General features: G+C 32.4%; 1 protein-coding gene across 1 annotated transcript; it reads left to right on the top strand.

Moving 5' to 3' along the window:
• Positions 1-251: 251 nt before the first annotated feature.
• Positions 252-20807, top strand: LOC113518997 (uncharacterized). Its single transcript, XM_026904041.3, has 9 exons — positions 252-590; positions 3155-3352; positions 9101-9217; positions 9322-9462; positions 9551-10815; positions 11935-13147; positions 14318-14439; positions 18712-19102; positions 20515-20807. Exons 1-9 carry the CDS (start codon positions 437-439, stop codon positions 20703-20705), a joined length of 3792 nt encoding a protein of 1263 aa, XP_026759842.2. The 5' UTR covers positions 252-436; the 3' UTR covers positions 20706-20807.
• The last annotated feature ends 66 nt before the right edge of the window (positions 20808-20873 follow it).

Here is a 20873-nt window from a genome sequence, read left to right as displayed (position 1 = left end):
ATGAGATAACAACATACGTTGTTTTGTTTTTTCTCATTCTCATATATACACGAGAAATGACCGTCATTATTATTCATAGTTTAATTTTTATCTTATTATATCTATTTAATACACATACTATAAATCACATTTTATAATTTAGTTTATAGCTTCTGGTTTATTAAAATCCTTTAAAATCATAACGTTATCTACGTTGAACAGTGTGTTGCTTCCTTTACATAGATAAATCTATATAAAACAGATTATTTTGTCTATGATTTAAAAAAAATATCAACAAAAAATATTTAGCGATCTTTTGCAATTACAAAATGTAAAAATTTGCCAAAATTAACCATAACAACACTGCTTTTGTGTTAACGTTTATATTTTTTTGCAATATCAAATTGTCACGATAGATTGAGAGCCATCACATGTAGAATAAAATTAGTGTGTAATAATGGATGCTTCGGCATCACCACAGGTCGATGCCGATTTCGATAAAGTGTATGGTTTTTTTCTAAAGATAGAAAATTCCACATTTCCTACCGCAAAACAAAGGAACACAGTTATCAAATATACCAAACTGCCTGAATTTGAATTTGATTCCAAAGGTAAGATAATCTGTTTTGACTGGATTTAAGTATATTTTATATATTAATATTTTGCTTATATAATATTTAGCTGTTAGCTATATAAACAATGCAGATGTTTTATCTCTATAGACTCAGTATTGATGTCCAATCAATTCCTATACTTTCAGACAAATTAATGTATATATTTAATTTACTTTATACAGGTACACCCTAATGATTTATTTTTCCTCGTGTTAACAGTAATGTATCACTGCCTGTCATCATAGTATGTGGTATACAAATATATAAAAATATAATATTTAATTCAGAGTTGTTCAACTCTAATTTCATTATTCTAATAGCAGCTAAAACTACATTTTCATTTGGGTGACTGTTCTTGTGTAAAATTTCAAACTGCAGAGTACTCACCATATAAATAATCACTGTGTATTTCTTATGGATGAAGTCTTTGGTAAAATCTAATTATTTATAAAAAAAAATACAGTAACAGTGAAATTGAATAAGGGTAAAAAATTCTGTGGCTTTGCCCATATAAATTAATAAGTTTATAATGTATAAGTGTATGTATATAATCTATATGTTATGTTAGGATATAATCAACCCATGTACTAAATTTAATTAAAATTCACTTAGTAGCTTTTGTTTGAAGGAGTAACCAACAGGATGAATGGATGAACTACATCATTATAAGCTTTCCCTTTTGTAATATTTATAGGATATGCTAATTTGTATTGATTTTTAATGATAATATAACATAGTTTTTAATTAAATTAAATTATATATTTTGTTAATCTGTTTGATTTTGAAATACCAAAAATTGTTTATAGTTAGATTCGTTAAATGTAAATATTTCCTATTCTATTCATATATTATTCCTATTTTTATTTTCATATATAAATATATTTTTAACCCGATTTCTACAGAGCAAAAAGTTTAAAATGTATTTGTATATAGTTTTTATATAATATTTATGTTAATTTATTTACTAGTTAATTTATGTACTAAAAATAATTCAAAAATAATAAAATAACAGCAAAAAAATTGGTAAAGTTAGTTTGAAATTTGAAAAGTTAAACACTTTGTATTGATTAAATCTCTTGTGGAAAATAAGTCAAATCCAACTGTAATTGTAAATTTACCACAAATTTCTAGTTGGAAAACGGCTGTGGAATTGTAGATAATTTTAGGGTCTGCAATGCGCACTTTATACCCCTAGTATTGCAGGTGTTCATAAGCTAACTGCTTACCATCTGGTGGGCTAAATGCTTGTTTGCTACCTCAGTGGTACAAAAAGAACCATAAAGCTCCGAAGAAACTAATAGAAATTCATAATAAATTTTTGACAAACTTCCAAAAGAAAAGAACCTCCTTCTATTGTATTTTTTCTTTATATTTGTTACCTCATAACTCTGTCAATTGTAAACCATTTGGAAAATTCTTTTTTTATACCTATTATCACAGGCAGTAATGGCTTCAAATACTCTTATTTATAAGTACTAAAACCTTTAAATCTTATTGATGAGCTTTGTGGTCTGCTGATTTTATACATAGCTTTACCTTCTGATGCATTCATGAGTATGACCATTTTTATTGCTCTGTGTGTCTTTTATGCATAATTTGTATGTATTAAAAAATATTTAAGTACATATAAGCTTTCTTTAGTAATCATGGATAATATCAGTACCACTGCAATATCTATATATTGGATTTCTCTGGGCATTAATGACAAAAAAAGGTTCTCACCCATTTCAGTATAGCCAGGGTTTTTCATTTCGAAGTTATATATTGAATAATATGTCATTGGGCCTATATATAGATATTGTAACTACAATATATAGATATTATACTATATATTACCCATCCCTATTAGTTACTAGATGGTACTGTGTAATATATAGCATAATTATGTGGTGAACCTTTGAAAGTTTATTTTCTTTTCCATTGATCATATTCATGAACTGTATTGTCTTGGTGTTCACTGAGGATGGTGTAGTCATATGTAATGTTATAATAAAAAAATGTCTATTGGTATTTATCTTTTAATATGTATATAATATCTACACTTCTACACTAATATTATAAAGAGGAAAGATTTGTATTTTTGTGTGTATGTATGTTTGTAATGAATAAACTCAAAAACTACTTTGCCGATTTAAAAAATTCTTTCACCATTAGAAAGCTACATTCACCCTGAGTAACATAGGCTATATGTATTTCTAGAAAAGATTAGGGATCCTTATTAAAACTTTAGTAATGTAACTCGAGGTGTAAAAAATGCTATAAATAGGTGATAGAACAAAAGTATGTTCTTCAATATTGACAAAAATATCAGTAACTACAAAAAACTTTGTGATACTATATATCCAACTATTATCATTATGTCACAATAACCACTTTTTAAAATGTTGTAAAAATGATCACCCGTAACTTACAAATAACGTAAATGCACTTTAGATGGTACTGACTGCTGTTCAGTAAATTTGCATGTGTTCTTATGCATAAGTAAAAAATGTTGACAAAATATCTTTGCTTTTTTCATCAGTCTGTCAATATTTGTAAAGAAATGCCTTCTATTGTTGCAGTATCATGGCCACCAAACAGTTATATGTCGCAGCCGCGGTTGCGTCGCGTTGTAACAGTTGAAGATCCAGATTTAAAAACAAGTCGATCACTGAAAACTGATCTGATGGCTTCCTCTAAAATGATGGCTTCAAATTTTACTAAAAGGAAAATTGTTACTATCACTGAAGATGATGAAAATGATCTTCATCCGAAATTCTGTATGTATTTTTTCAGTATACTAATTAGGTTAACTCTTCCTAATCTAATCCTCTTAATATTTACTTACATACGTTATTTTATTGTTATATAAACAAAATTTTTTTGATAAGTATGATGAATTGAAGCAGGCGTTTGTCTTGTAATGATTAGTGGTAAGATAATAATTAACCGACCTACAACATTTGTTGGAATCGCCAAAGCACATCGCTTGTGTTATGTGTGGACATTTGAGAATTTGTCAATGACGCGAGGTAGAAGGGTAGTTAGAGGGCTTTGTCAACTGTTGCTGTTGTGGTAAATATAACACTCGGAATACCTAACTCTATTTTACGGAGCATATTAGAATCTCATGTGGTTGTAGGTGAGTTGTCGCACTATCGTTGTCACTCGGATTAAATTGCATGGTTATCGATGTTTTCTATTACCGCATTGATTTTCAGGATTCTGTACAAAAAGGTACTATGTAACCTCTATGGTGCCACTTTGTATCGCCGTTACTTTGTCCGTTCTTCCGTTCGTCCGTCCTTCCGTTCGTCCGTCCATTCGTCCTTCCGTTCGTCCATCCATCCATCCGTCCGTCCATCTGTCCACACATATTGAAATGAGATAAAATGAGTACTTAAAATTTCTAAATGGATTTACTAGTCCAAGTAGAGTATCATATCAAATGCCTTTGTACATTTTCAAACATTTCTTTTTATGTCCCCTTATCTCCGAAATTTCTTAAGCGAAAAATCTGAAATAATTACAGTTTATAAAGGTTTATATAAATATTATAAAATAAATAAAGCCATGTTTCTAAGAAGCACCGTTTTAAAGAAATTAAGAAAAGTAAAAAAACAAAGTTGTGATGTCCTGTTTCTAATCATAATTACAGTCCAAAATAAAAAATTAGAAAATGTAAAATCAGTAAAAGAGTCTTATTCATATGATAAATGCAATAAAGGTTGCGACATAAAATATTATATGTATTTGTATACGTAAACCTCAGTGTGGTATATTGCTGGAGACAATACCTATAATCCCGGTTAATAATCTCTATACTTCCTTTCCCACTGAGGAGTTAATTTACGTTTTGTTCTCGTAATCATCTCTTACGATATTGTGGTGTTAAAAATAGCACCATAAGAATGAATTATCTGTATAGAAATGATATTATAAAATAATAGAGGTGATACTCATATTCTTTTTGGTCGATCCCATTTCCCCTCATTCACAATAGAGTTGTCACAAATTTATATTCATTTAATAAATTACTTTCTTATATAAATAATAAAAAGGAATCGGTTATTATATTAAAAAAATGGAAAAAAGATTTATAAGCGAAAATTTACGACAAATGTCAGTAATGTACAGTACGTACAAGGGATACCCAGACATTAACAAGAGTTTCGATAGAGATCCTACTATCAATATATTTAAATAGTTATTAATAATTATATTAATAGTATATAAAGTACTTTATAGTAGTATAATAGGTAAAATAAACAAAACTAAAGTTATTACTGTAAAAACATTAAAATTATGTGTAAACACGTACATTTTATACGGTTGCTAAAGTAGACAAATCATCAACGAAGGTATTTGAGAAAATAAATAAAAAAAAAAAGAAAATAAGTGCCATTTTAATGTTTACGTTTAAACCTGCTCTTTGAGTGACCCACGACCATGCTTATTAAAGGAATTCAAATCTTATCTACGCTTCGAGAAACGAACGCGGTATTATTGAATTGGTGGCAGTATCATTCTTTTCTAGTTCTTACTCTTATAGCACACTGTAATCACAGATTAAAAAATACTCAGAAGGAAAGCTTTTTGATGTGCTGAGAAATTTGTAAGGGTTGCCATAAAAGAGTTAATTAAATTAAAAAAAAAACTTAGTATAAACCAAATATGGCATACTTTTTTAATCATTACGTCATTCAAAAACAATATTCATATCGAAAGTCGGATAATTTTAATTACTTTTTTATTATTACCATCATCATTTCAGCCATTATCTGTCCACTGCTCGACATAAGCCTCCTCCATAGACTGCTATGAAGAACGGATCAGAGCCACCTGCATCCACTCACTCCCTGCAATGCATTTCAGGTCGATACTCCATCTAGTGGGGGGTTGTCCTACACTGCGTTTACACGTACATGGTCGCCACTCAAGAACCTTTCTTCCCCAGCGGTTGTCGGTTCTTCGAGCTATGTGACCAGCCCATTTCCACTTCAGCTTGCTTATTCTTCGCGCTATGTCGGTTATTTTGATTCTTTTGCGGATATCCTCGTTTCGGATTCTATCACGCAAAGAGAGCGTAGCCCTCTCCATAGCCCGCTGAGTAACTTGTAGCTTTTGCATACGGGCAACCGTGTAGGACCACGTTTCGGATCCGTAAGTCATCACTGGCAAAGTCACGCACTGGTTAAAGACCTTCGTCTTTAAATTCTAAGGTATTTTGGATAAAAAAATGTGGCGTAGTTTCCCGAATGCTGCCCAGCCGAGTTGGATTCGTCGGTTGATCTCTCGATTGAAGTTGAACTTACCCGTTATATATATATATATATATATATATATATATATATATATATATATATATATATATATATATATATATATATATATATATATATATATAATCCAACACAGCGTGTACGTGATGAGCGTAGACTCAACATATTTCCTAGTAACTTCTGGGTATTCTTTACTCTGCGCTATAATTCTTAGTATAATACACATACGGTCATAGCACAGAATAGAACACTCAAAAGATAAGATACTAGGATATTCTGAGTCAAGACCAATACAACAAGCAAGTGATGCTTGTGTGCATAGGTCACTTCTCGCTCATCACGTATACACCGTCTTGGAATAATTCTGTTTACGCTAACTCGCTCAATGCCACAAATCGAGGGTTGCAGGATGCACGTGTGATTGTGAAAATTTTCCAATGCAATATACAGTGTGCAAGAATAATAATAGAAAGAAGTAAAATCTTTCTTTAATTATTTTAAATACTCCACTACATAATTGTATAATATTTGATGATAATACATATTAAAATGTCTGTCTGTATGTTTGTGCACGCTAATCTCAGAAACGGCTTAATTGATTTGAATGCGGTCTGCTCCACTTAACAATTAGTGTTTATTTCAATCGGTTCATAAATAATAAAGTTATAAGAACCACATATAAAATAACCGATCAGTTGAATTAGCTGAAAGTTTTATTTTTACTGATTTTTACTGATTTTCGAAAATTCTGTCTACACGTGCGGGTCGGATCGCTAGTCAATACATATAATAAAAAAGTTTCAGCTAATTCAAGCTATTTGTATTTGATTCTTTAGATTTTTATAACTTTTTTATTTATGAATCGATTAAAATTCTAAACACTAAATATTAAGTGAAGCAAACCGCAACGCATTAGTGACAACTGCATTAAAAATGGTTAAGCCGAAAATAAACAAAAATCCTAAAAATCATTGTTTTGAGTTCTATTGCGTTCATAAAGCCCTCCAATAATAGTTTTTCTTATATATCTTCCATGTACAAATAGCGACCAATTGCGATTTTATTATATATATATTTTCTTTATTGCACTTGTAAGTTACATATAAAATAATATATTTATAAATGTTGTGAGCAAGGGTAGACTTATCTCTGACAGAGATCTCTTCCAGTCAATTCAAAGTGTGGTGGTGGTGGTAAAAAAATATTATTATTGATTTATGTATAGGCACATAACCCTGCATAAACATAGGGACAGTGTAGTTCATAAATGCAACTAATCGAAAGGAGGATGTTCTTTTCTCAAAAGTTTTTTTTTTTTTTTTGATAGATGGTAATGAAATGGTAGCCTGCGCTAACAGTATACACTAGTGGGGCACCAGTGAGGGATGATATGTGAGAATGGAAAGGCAGGCCAGTTAGCCTATTGTTATTTTTTTTATCTATGATAATGGAATGGTAACCCCGCCTGTGCTTATGTTTACCGACACACTAGCAGGGCAACAGTGAGGGATGATTGGTGAAGGTGAAAAGGCAGATCAGTTAGCCCATCGTGACGAATTCAACGATAAATTAGTCACTATGGTTACCAGTGGGAACCACGTGGAGATCGACCTGATAAGGTATATTGATAGCAATAGGGAGCCCATCGTGATGAATACGCCTGAAATTAACCTCGATGGTTTCCAGGGGGGTCACGTGGAGACGGATCTGACAGGGTATATTGTTAGCAATGGGTATAGTAATCCAAATTAATGACTATCCCTCCCCCCCCTCCCCCTCTTCTCAACAGTTAGTCAACACTAGATGCTTTTTCACGTTGTATTTAAAGGATCCGAGGTTATATAGGACAGAGAGAACTTATCACGGGAAACATCATTTCACAAGTTTTCGGTACGGCTCATGTAGGAATTAGCAAATTTATTTGTTACGCTACTTATGGTTGTCAATCGTTTAACACAATACCATAAACAATGATGCAAAGCCTAAGAACAATCGTTAGAATACTTTTGCTCCACTAGCTTTATGTACCTATAGGAACTCCATTTTTTGATAGCTTTAGATACTTTAAGGATATCGAAAAAATGTCTTTGTTATATTATGTAATTGAGCAAAGTATGGCCATATGATAGTGTGAGAAAGTAATAAGAATCTAGCTGGCATGTGATCAGAAAATTGTTGAACGCGACACATTCATTATTGTAACGAACTGCCCTAAAATGTGTCAAGGAGATGATGCTGTTAGCTGTCGACGATAGATAATCGTAACAAGTAGATTTTATTCTAAAAAAACAACATCGACTTCGATCGTAGTGAAATCTTTTCTCGTGCTATTTTTCATATTTTCTTGTACCTTCGAAATATTAGAGTGAAATGCCCATTCATTATCTTTAATTTTTCTTATACGTTTTGTGTTTATTTTTAATTCGGTCAAGACGATGCAGTATACTGTATTCTACTATAGAACTTTCTTGTGCCTTATAGATGGAGGAGTCTAATGTCAAGACTAAGGCCTTGTGATTTATGGAAAGTAATAGTATGTGCTAAACAAACAGGGAATTGTATATTCATCTACTTTCATATTTTTGTTTCTTCTTTTTTGATATTTAAGAACTATAATTTTCATTGTTCTGATTTTTTCATTTCTATAATTCCAATGGTCATCCTTGATGACAAATATCAAGTCATCTGAAAGTTTGTTTAGTATAGGTTGTGGGTTAGGTTTTTTATGTATAAATCAGTGAGTCAGTAAAAAAAGCCGGTTTTTAAACGTAAAATATATCAAGAACTATTTAAGCAACATTTATGATATTATGGATTTTAGGCAAGATAAGGGCCTTTAATACCTGTGCCAAATTTCATGTGTGTAGGTTAAATAGATTTTAAGTTGTGAGGGGGTCAAAAATAGCTCGAAATGGGTTGGTTAATATTACACACGGTTGTTGCGTCGCCATTTCCTTTTTCTTTAAACTTGACTGGGTGCATTCCCGTGTGTCTAAAGCCTTATTATTCGCAAATCGTAATTTTGGCTTTAATGTGAACTAATTTAATAGTTCCCAATAAATCGTACTTCTCAAATATTGTCTTTATTTAAGGTATATAAGCCATCTAAGCTTATTAAAATACATAATTATTTATTATTCCTAAATGTACTCGGCGTAATGTTGAGTGGTACTTTCCCCACAGCAACAACAGTCGATAGCATTTGTCGACTGTGTACTTTATTTTTTATGTTTCTATATATAACAGCTAAAGAAAGGAGATCATCGTCTACAAAAATATCAAATAGATCAGTTGGTACAGAATTTAAGGAAGAGAAGCAATTTTCACAAAGAACCACTTCAAGATTGACAAGTTCTTCCAAATGTGAGTCTTAAATTTACGTAGCTTTTAACTTCTTTAACATTTATTAAATTTTACTTTAAATTCATTAAAAAATTAATTATGTGATAATATTTCTGTAATTATAGATTCTAAGGAAACTAAAACAAACAATGTAAATAACAGAAAAGATATAAGTGTTGCAAAATTGAACTGTAGGGGCAAATATTCAAGTACTAATAATCAGTCCACACCGGAAAATACTAGAGCCAAAAATGTAAAAGGAAAAGGTTTGTTCAATACATTACATTGTATTATTAAATTAATGTATAACTAATAGTCTCTGCATAAAAAATGTTCATATTTATTTATTTTTAGAACCCACCTGGAAATCAAGGACCGCGTTTACGTCATCCAAAGTTAGTCTAAGTAAAAATATAATTACACCAAGTGAAAGTGAAAGGGAAGTATGTTTATTAAAAAGCAAGTTGCTGGAGAATTTAAAAAGTAACATGTCTACTAAACCTGTTGAAAGGACGCAAATAAATAAATCTCCACCACCGTCACAAAATAGAAGAAAAAATCCTGTTCTAAAGGAGATTAAAAATAGAAATAAGGCAGTTACTGTAATACACGTACCATTAGATGAAAAATATCGTAAACGTGATCGTGTGGAAACATCCGAAACCATAATACACTCAACATCTGACAATATAAGGCAAATAGATTGTAGCACAGAAATAGACAAAATAATTTGTTCCAAAGATGTTAACATTGGAACGGATCCATTGCTAACAACAGTCGATCAAACGACTGAAATCGAATCTCATGATTTTAAAATGATAAATAAATTAATTGAAAGTGATAATTTCCAAGAAGAAACAAAAGTGTTTGATAGTCTTGAAGTACCAAATGTTACCCTTACAAAAGAGAAAAGCGAATCCAAAGAGATAGTTAAGCTTTATAATAGTAAATCCCTGCCAAATCTTCAAGTGCCCTCTCTAAAAATAACTCCCAATAAAGATGAAAATAATGAGTCAAATTTCTATAAAAGTTCTTCCTATATAATTAGTCGCGCGACAGTAACGTGTACAACAAGACAAAAAATTAATTTTCATGTAGTCAGTAGTAGTAGTGATACATCTAATTTGTCACCGAGTCCAATACCATTAGCCTATCCTATGAATGTTGTGTCAGTTTACAAAAAACAAATGAGAAAAAGAGAATTAAAAGATATACTGCAGGACGACACCTACAAAAAAAAAGATAAAACAGACATCGAATACACTGACTGTATAAATGAGTTAAAATCACTTAATTGTTCATACGTTTTTAATAACAGTAAATTAGTAAAACCGTCGGATATAATCAGCACAATAAGAGTTAATAACGGTTTATTACAAAGTGACTATATTTGTGAACAGTTTCAAAGGGAGCTTAATTTTATAGATTCGTTTTTTGAATCACTCCAATATTTGGAATCTTGTTCGCTATCCAATAAATGTTTGTCAGAAAATAAAGTTGAAAGTTGGGTGAAAAATAGTGGATTCGATGTACGAAGTCCTGACTACAGTTCCTTTTTATCGAAACTTGAAAATGGAAACAATGTTGATGAAACAATGGCATCCAAGAGTCTTTGTTTGGTAAGCGTTCTAATATTTATCTGTAAACATTTTGTGAGAAATAATAAATTAGTCATTTGATGTGTTATCGCTTATCAAGCAGTGGTCTGCTATGAATTAAGAAGTTTGTTTAATAGCAATTACATAGTTATTAGCTAATTGCTTCCCATTATTTTAGGCTAGCGTCACATTAAGCGAATATTACACTGTGAAACGCTAAAATAATTATTGAATATCTGTGACTGAATATATTGTGATTATTTGATATTACGACCATTGTTTAGGGAATTTAATCGTATTCATACTTAGAATAATCATAATAAAAAGCTTTTAACCGAAATCATACAATAAAGAAAGTTAAACTGTGTCTCTCCATCAATTATAATAAAATTTATCGTTTTTAAATTTAATATAAAATAAATTTTCGAGTTGGTTATAAAAATTGTTAATATCTTTTTAGCCATATAATTGATAGGGCATCTATTAAAAATATTACTAAAGATTCCATTGCACATTTATGGTATTACGCATTAACTTTCATGAATAATAATCGAATTTACAGATTTTTAGAGTATTATGATTTTATTAAAGTACCGAAAATTTATCACATGGCATGCCGTGTGGTTCCGGCATAGAATAGGTCCCCCATTCCTTTCCCGCGGGTGTCGTATCGCGGGAATCGACTAAGGGAGGGTGAGAGATGAGCAGCAGCGTCCCTCTTAAAACATCTCTAAAACCTGACTGCAGTTGCCAACCCGCTTATCAAGCGTGGCAGTTGCCATTGGCAAAACCCCCCAAGAGGGAGGCTTATGGTCAACAGTAGACAGTTAAAGGCTGATATGATTATGATGATAGGCGGAATCCTCATGGTTCGGTTACGAACCGCCACGATATGGTCGCTTTTGACTTATATTAAGTTCTCTTTGCACGAATTTTGCATTGGTGCCTGATCGGCAATATTCGCATTGTAGGTTTTCTAATACAATACACTATGTTAATAAATTGTGTCGATTGTGCACGTATAGGATTATTGACAGCATATAGGTCCAACAGAATCTCCGCTAATGTGGAATTAGCATTATATCAATTAAGAAGTCATTACTTGTCTACTAGTATTTAATTTATTTAATTCTATTACAGCTCAACTTGCTCATTCGTGATGAACAAAGACGAGCGAAGAATCTACTTTTTGTACTTAAAATGCGAGAAGATGCCCTAAAGGACTACACTAAATCACAAATACTTTGGTTAGAAGATAAGAAGAAACAGGATAATACTGATATATCTACGTTGAAGAAGAAACAAAGAGGTGCACTTTTAAAACTACAGCACGAATGTGGGGAAATGCAACGCATGCGTAAAGCGCTAGTCGCACTTACAGAAAAACGTAAAGTGGCACTTATGAAAACAAAGAAGAATATAGAACTGAAATTGAGTAGTAGTGTTGACGTAGATCAAATACTATTAGGAAAAAAGAAATTAAAAAGGAATACGGGATCTGACCGCAATATAGCACCTGTTAAATGTTTTGATTTATCGAGTAGTGGATGTGAAGACACTACGACATCCCGGCCCAAGGCTGAAACACCTCTACCGGTTCCTGAGTCGGTTACTATGGTGGCAAACGTCACGAGTGCAGAAAAAAGCATCCAAACTGGTGATAGTATTTTAGCTACAACTCCAGTTGATCAATCTACTGAAACCGCAGCAGAGAATTTCGTAGTTGTCGATGGAAGCTACCTTAATATTCTATTCCATAATTTATCATTACCACAAATCTTTAGTTATGGAAAACAGTATGAAGTTAATGAAGAAGCATTGAAGAATGTAGTCAACTCAACAAATACCAATCAGAGTAATTTAAATGAGACAGATGTTGAAAAGTTTATAGATCAGATAAAAAATCCAGATTTGGAAAGCAGTACACCATCAACTGCGCGAAGTCTAGTAGAAGAATTTGATCAATACTACAAAGGTCTAACAGAAGGAGAGAAGTCACCGTTAGATCTTTCTGAGCAGGATTATAATTCTAGTGTAATGTATGAATTAAAAGATAGTTTACTTCAAGTGACTGACTTAAATTTAAATCAATCTGAGAATCATAATTGTCAGAGTGCTTCTACAATGACTGGTGATAGTAACGAGACTGTGCGAAACACTAATATTGCGGTTTCAACTGATAAGTCATGTGCATGCGAGAGTTCCGTATCACCTGTAGAAGCGAACGCTGTAATGACAAATCAGACTGGACCGTTGCCGGTGCCAGCAGGTGCCGCTGCTTCGATGGACTCTCAGCCTGCAGACATGTCGTTGTGGTTGATCTCCAAATCATCTACATCATCTGTCACAACAGGTATGCTAGCCTTATATATTGTTTTAAATTATTTTGTCGGGATTATTATATACTAGTGAACTGCCCCGACCGCACCGTTTATCTACCGGTCTGATCGGCCGGCAGATCTCTAATTTAATGATTTTAAATAAAATTCAATCCATGTTATTTGTTGATAATGCAGCTTTATATATATATATATATATATATATATATATATATATATATATATATATATATATAGTTTATTTATTACAGACAAAAAATTCTTCCTTCCAACCAACTTCAAAAAGAAGAATGTTCTCAATCCGCTTGTTTTTTTTTTATTTTATTTTTTTTATATTTGTTACTTTATGATACCGTCAGTTGTAAACCTATTGTGAAAATTCTATTTTTCTGAAAGGATATACTTATAAATTGGTCCCATGGAAATTTTATCAAAATAGGTCAGTAGTTTAATTTTTAAATCAAAATAACTGGTTTTACCACAGCTTAAGTATTTTTGTGGAGTGCAATTTAATTATTATAATATTAGTATAAATTAGTAGTTATTACCTAAAACCATATTCATTATAATTATTATCAATGCACAAGTATTTGGTTCCCGTGTTGTTTATTTATATAATGTAATTATGATTAATTAACTATAATTAATTCAATTAAGACCTGTCGATTTTATAGTAATATATAAATAATTTTCTAAAATTATTTATTTTGGAAGAGGTATTTTAGTTTTAAATAATTTTTAAATTCTAATCTCTTAACTAATCATTTTGGGCTGAAACAATCGAACTGTTTTTGTAAAGTTTCAAGTTTTATGGTCCTCTACTTCATACCCGTAGCTTTCAGAAGTAGGAAAACCAATGAAATAACTACTTCTAAATGCCTTATCAAACAAAATATACACAAATTTTTAAATTAATATTTGGTGTGGTAGTTTTTGCATGATGCCGAAACAAACATATACAGAGCGACAGACAAAATTTCTAAAAATAATTATTTTACCTTCTATTACTTCTAATAAACCCTCGTACATAATTTTTTTTTAAATATCTTTTGTGGACCGGCGTCGTGCAATTGTATTACATTAGAAGTAATATTGCAATTATATTATTAAAATAAAGTATTTGTTTGCATATTATTGTGATGTGGAACTTCAGTGATTAAAGTTTTACTAATGCTCTTGTGCAGAGAGTAGCAGCATCAGTAATCAACCGCCGTGCGCCAGCGTGTCATCCGTCGCATCTCTCACATCGCCAGTTCACCATGAAGCTGAAGAACTGCGCCGGCAACAATTAGCTATCGAGAGAGAGGTATATATGTATTTATCTTTCTCAAACATGCTTGGAAATGTGAGCATTATTTTGATAGTCTTCTTCGAAATAAATCAAAATTGCCGTACTTGCCGGCACTTTACGATACATGCGGGCAGCAGCCGTATGAAAGTTGTATGAAAATCCATGTCTGTTGTGTTTTGCGGCTAGATAAATTACTATGTAAACTCATATCTCTCCTGTAATTTAAATATGGAATGACCTTTTACTTCGAAACATGGCTACCAAGGAGGTAAAAAAAGGTTTTATTTAAATTTCGAACAGGTTTGCAAGTAGAAAGCTGTTTATTGAAAAATAAAACAAAGGAACATTATAGCGCGTGAAAAATTATTGTTCGTTATTCGTCATTGAACTTAAAAAGTAAAATTGTGCTTTTGATTTCCGCGCATTGATTGAGAAAAGTACTATACAAGTCTTGGCCATAACTAGGCATTGATGGACTTGCGTACATTTGCACCTTCGTCCATCAATGCCTCAGTTGCTGGCCTCTGCAGTAATGTACTATTTCTTTGTTCTAAAAATTTTAAACACAACAGCTATGATGCAATTTTTAAATTCGTAACATGTTGTTTATTATGTATAATTAAAATTAAGTATAATGGTAGACTAAAAATATACTTGTTTAGTAATACCAAATTCATATAACTTTGTTTACTGTTTTTTTTTTTAACCAATGACTAAGAGTATAAACTCACTACACTCCCGTGACAGTAAATTTGTTTACCTTTTATATTATTTGTTTGTAGTATTAGCCATTAATTTCTTTGTTTATGTTGTATTAAACGAAAGTTATCTTTCTAAATGAGTATCTTTTTTTTTTCACGGGTAGCTACGCAACGCGTAACACGAATAAATACGCGTCTCACTTTTAATAATTATTATAATTAATATCGACTATTTGTTTCATAAGTTTTCTTATGAATTTATAATCGGACTGTGATATCTACCTGCTGATCTATTATCTCCTTTCGTTTCTGCATTGATTTTATTATTATGGAAGCACTACACACTACAATGGCAGCATTGATGGAGCATTTCAATTAAAAAATGGCCGAGTTTCAAAATGAACTGCAAACTCAAAAGGAAAGTACCGCTCCTACCACTATTTCTTCACTGGAATCAAACTTTAAGGTATTCCAAAAGTTTGTCAACATTGCACTCACTAGCCTCCAGCAGCAGATGGAATTGCTTACTCGCCAACAAGATCAGATGGAGATGCGTAGTCGACGTAAAATGCTGTTATTCCATTGTATTCCTGAGTCTCAAAGAGAATCTGTTTCTCAAGTGATATCAAAGATCATTGTGGAGAATCTTGACATCAGTCTCTGCTGACCAAATTGGCCAGTGTCGTCGATTAGGTCTTTTTAAACAAGAAAAATCACGACCAATTTTAGTAAAATTTAGAAACTTGGAGATGAGGAATGAAGTGTGGTATTCTAAAACGAAGCTCAAGGGTTTTGGCATCACTGTGTCGGAATTCTTAACGGCAGTGAGACACGAAGCCTTTTTAGCTGCCAGACAACACTTCGGCATAAAAAAATGCTGAACTCATGATGGAGTTGTTATCATCACTGGTACAGATGGAACGAGGCATCGCATAACTTTTATGAGTGAGATAAATAAACTAGTGAACCCGTCGCAAAATTTGGCTGCAGAAGCTTCATCAAACCAAAGTACATCCACATGTTCCACGGTTCCTACGTCTCGAACAAAGCGCGTAAAAAAGTAGTGATTGCTCGAACATAATTTACGAACTTCAGTACATTACTGCTTTGCGTTATTAGTTACAATTAAACTTATGCACTTGAAAATGGTTCGTGCCTTACAGAGTACCTACTTTAAATTGTTTAATAAGTGTTCTACTCCCGTTTGTGTTATTTTATTTTGTCATGTCATTTTATTGTAAAGGATGGTAGATCAAAATTTCTTGTTTACAATTGTTATTATTGTATTGTCATTTCATTCTATCATCACGTATAGTAACAGTGATTGATATCGTAAATGACAGTTTTGTTGACTCCTTAACCATAACTCCTTTTTCATTTAATCAATTTTTCGATTGTGATGTTAGGAGAAACGGCCATTACGTCGAATGCCACTGGAAATGACAGCGTTAGTCGTAACATGATTATCCCTATTCTTGATATTATCCTTCCCACTATTACTTCTCTCCTTAATAATTATATTTCCTGTAGTGTCTTTCTTACTGTATGGAAAGATGCTAATGTAATACCTCTCTCCCAAAATAATAAACCATTGACTTTCTCTGACTATCGCCCTATTTATATACTCCCTTTTCTGTCCAAAGTTTTAGAACGCCTTGTGCATTATCAGATTTATACCTTTCTTTTGCAAAATTGTCTCCTAAATCCTTTTCAATCAGGTTTTCGCCCAGGTCATAGTACGACTACCGCTCTCATCAAAATATCTGATGACATTCGGCTTGGCATGGACAAGTTGCAATTGACGGTGTTGACATTGCTGGATTTTAGTAATGCCTTCAACACCGTGGATTTTGATATTTTACTCGCCATTTTACGTTCTCTTAACATATCTCCAACGGCTATTGATTGGTTTCGTTCTTACCTGTCTGGGCGTCGGCAGCGTATTCGTATTGAAGATTTTTACTCTTCTTGGTGCAACACAACTGCTGGCGTTCCTCAGGGTGGCGTATTATCTCCTTCTTTTCGCATTATTTATCAATTCCATCACACATAATCTTCGATCTTCCTACCATCTCTATGCAGACGATCTCCAAATTTACTCTCAAGCCAGTTTTAGTAACATCACTGATGCAATTTGTATCATTAATGAAGACCTTTCCCGTATATCAGATTGAAGCAAAGCTTACGGCCTCACCGTAAATCCATCTAAAACACAATGTATTATTATCGGTAGCCCTCATTATATATCTAAAATAAATTCAATTAATCTTCCACCAGTAGTTTTTAACGGTCAAGTAATTAAATATAGTACTAGTGTTAAAAATCTCGGGATACATTTTGATCAAACACTGGCCTGATCTTATCAAATATCTCAGTTAAGCCATAAAATATTTGCACCAATAGGTAGTCTCAATCGGCTGCAAAACTTTCTACCAGTCGGTACCAAAACTGCATTGGCACACTGTCTACTACTTCCTATTCTAGATTACGCTGATTCCTGTTATGTTAATCTTACAGAAGATCAATTAAATAAACTTGAGCGACTTCAGAATATCTGTATACGGTTTATATTTAATCTTCGCAAATATGACCACATTTCAGATTTCCGCAATCAACTCAAGTGGCTTCCAATTCGCCTTCGCAGGAACTGGCACATTCTATCTCTTCTTTACACTATTCTTTTCCATTCTTCAACTCCCGATTACCTCAAAATGTGCTTTGAGTTTCATGTCGATTCTCAGGGTCGTACATTGCGCAGCGCGAGATCCCTGCGTTTAGTAACTCCTATTCATTCTTCTAAATTCTATTCCTATTCTTTCACTATCCAAGCTATCCGTCTCTGGAACTCCTTACCTCTTTCTGTTAGATCAGCGCAATCTCTTGCCTCGTTCAAGAGACAGGTAAAATCTCATTACCTATCTCTTTAATTTGCTTTGACGTTTACTATGTGTGATTTATCTTGATCTATTAAGTATATTTATGTTTATGTATTATTATTTATATTATATATGTATGTTTATGTATTGTAATCTTATTTTTTATATTTAGAATATTTTGCATTTTGTTTGATTCCTTTTATGCATTTACTGTGTCTGACTTGCGCCATCTACCTTTCTCTCTGTACTTATCCATTCTTTATGCCAGGTTGTCTGTAAGAGATTGCTTTTAGCGATAAGGCCGCCTTTTGTATATGCACATTCTGTATAAACACTCCTTGTATATATCTCTACTGTGCGCAATAAAGAGTTTATTATTATTATTATTATCTTATCACAATATATCTAATTAGTAACTTATTATTAAAACCCCGTGGGCTGTCGAGGCTCGTGCTGAAAATCAGCGTTATAGTTTCCCTGATATTACAGCAACATACTAAATGCGGGCTTTGTTTTGGCGAACATTGCATCGCGCACACACCATTTCTTATTTAAAACTGCTGTAGTATGTATTTCTTGGTTATTTTTTCCTTTGTATTTATTATTTGTTATAATTTTTTCATCAAATAAAATAATATTACTGTGGTAATTAAATTTAAAAATGTAGTGTTTTTATTTTTTAAATTGACAAACTGAATATATTGTTTCAGATAAAAGCTTTAGAGCAGCAGCAGTGCCAACTTCTAGTTGTACGGGAGATACCGGACAAACCACCGCCACCGTATACTCCACCCACCGAGTCACGAATGACTAAAATACCAAGAATGTTCGTAGCTGATGATACCACCGCACACCGTATACAGAAATACCTCACAAGCTTAGACACTGGGCCCCAAGATACAACAGATGCATTTGATGTGTTCGTTCATGACTTCTGTTATGAAACACTGCATCGACAGAAATTGGAGCAAAGCGACAAACCCTGGGATTCGTGCAATTTATTACCCCAAAAACCACAAGCAGACACAGAAAAATTAGTAAAGAAAACCTCATTAGATTTAGTAGAAGTTTTGACTGGTGTAACGCCGGCAGTTGTTTCTGGTAAGTGTATATTTCTATATATAATAACATATTTGTATATATAAGAACAGCACTAAATTAAGATAGAGCAAGTTGTCTAATAAATGTTGACGCTTGTAAATATGTTCTTGTTTATTAATTAAACATATACTTCAAGTAAGTAAAAACCTTTACAAAACTTGGCTGTTCATTGATGGGGTTTACATATCAAACATGTAAAGAGCATTTGATTTGGAAAAGATCTAGCAAAAATGTTAACTGTATCCCAATAAAGACAATGCACCACTAAACTATTATTGAAAAAATAGCTAGAAATGCAAATTAAGCTAATATTTGAACTAAAATTTTATCACCAGGATACTGGTATTTATTGCATTATGAATGTATATTTAAAACCTAATTATGGATATTCGTAGTGTTATTGTACGTGCTGTATCGTGTAAACGTGATTCTTGCTTAGGTTCACGGCAAATAAGAAATATGTTTCTAAATTTACCTTGGTTTGGATATTGAGTTCGTGCCATTTAGTTCGTTACCAATATGCACGTTTACAAAATTTGTGTTTCGAAAAGATTTAGCAACGTTTTAGATAGGAATTATGAGGAAACATTTTAATGAGTTACATCAAATACGTCCTAACAAGTAGATGTGACAAAGAGGAACGCAGGTATTATATTTAATAAATGTGACAAAATCGCAAAAGTCCGCCTGTCAAATTTTGTGTTTTTACAGTTTATAGTCACCATATTTTTTTATCCCGTCATGAGTATCCTATGAAAACATATCGAACTTCAAAACATAGAGGCGTACATCTAACCATCGATTTTAGACTTAAATACGTAATTACTGGGTTATATATTTAAGTAAAAATCCGTCTTACTATAAAAACAATGTTAAATTTACGATAAGCAGATGCCTAATATTATGTTTCGACGTCTCTCTACAAAAGTGTGCCAAACATCTGTTAATAATGTAAAAGAAAGTCTATATTATTAAAAATAAAATGTGTTTTAAGTAATAAATTTTATTACATAATCTTAGATTTTGACACATAAAATTACGCGGACTAAACGACATTTCACCATTTGATGTTTTGTTAATATTTTTTTGTAGAAACGGAAATGTTTTAGTTGATACATATAAATTTTCTTTTTTCGTCCAGTAAAAAATATGTACATAAGTTTTTTTCTTTATTAAAGAGTTTTGCATGTATGCATATATATTATGTGAACCTATAGTGTGAACTCCGTGAGATATAGTGCTGTACATGCCCACAATCAACACGAATCTGATACCCCATTTATTAAACTCTGTCAAACCGTTCATTCCTACGGTGCGTTACGCCATTTCCGGATATACTTATTTGAAAAGAATTCCCCTCGTTTATTCGGTGGTCGGATAAAAATAACTTCCCTATTTTGTTCATTTGGCAGGCGTGGCGTCCCGTCGTTCAGATCACATCGACGACATACTATTCGCAGAGTGGCGTCGCTGCGAGCCTGAGTGGACCGCGCTCCACGTTGACGAAGCTATCGTGAAGAACCAACTCTTTGAAAGCATCTTCCAGAAGATACTTAACGAGACCATAGACGAATACAAGAGAACTGTCCAGTGTAACAAGTGAAGTGACAAACAGTTGTGTTGTTAAGGTTTGCTTTGGAAAATAATGTAAAAAATTGCTGTGCTATATACTTAATAAATTATACTATTTAATATTTTAATCTTATCGATTTTAGTTTCATTATTTATGTGGATGTATCTAGTTTTTGCCCGTAACTTTGTTGGCGTGACA

This window comes from Galleria mellonella, unplaced genomic scaffold (genome assembly GCF_026898425.1).
Source record: "Galleria mellonella isolate WM207_F2 unplaced genomic scaffold, CSIRO_AGI_GalMel_v1 utg33, whole genome shotgun sequence".
In the NCBI taxonomy this organism is placed as follows: Eukaryota; Metazoa; Arthropoda; class Insecta; order Lepidoptera; family Pyralidae; genus Galleria; species Galleria mellonella.
This window is presented reverse-complemented; position numbering and strand designations above follow the sequence as displayed.

What these genes read in the sequence shown, in the direction of transcription:
- LOC113518997 (XM_026904041.3), top strand. Translation starts at nt 437, where the DNA reads ATGGATGCTTCGGCATCACCACAGGTCGATGCCGATTTCGATAAAGTG. An exon ending in ATTGACAAGTTCTTCCAAAT is followed by an intron (nt 9,218 to 9,321) that starts GTGAGTCTTAAA and finishes CTGTAATTATAG; the next exon opens with ATTCTAAGGAAACTAAAACA. An exon ending in CAAAAATGTAAAAGGAAAAG is followed by an intron (nt 9,463 to 9,550) that starts GTTTGTTCAATA and finishes ATTTATTTTTAG; the next exon opens with AACCCACCTGGAAATCAAGG.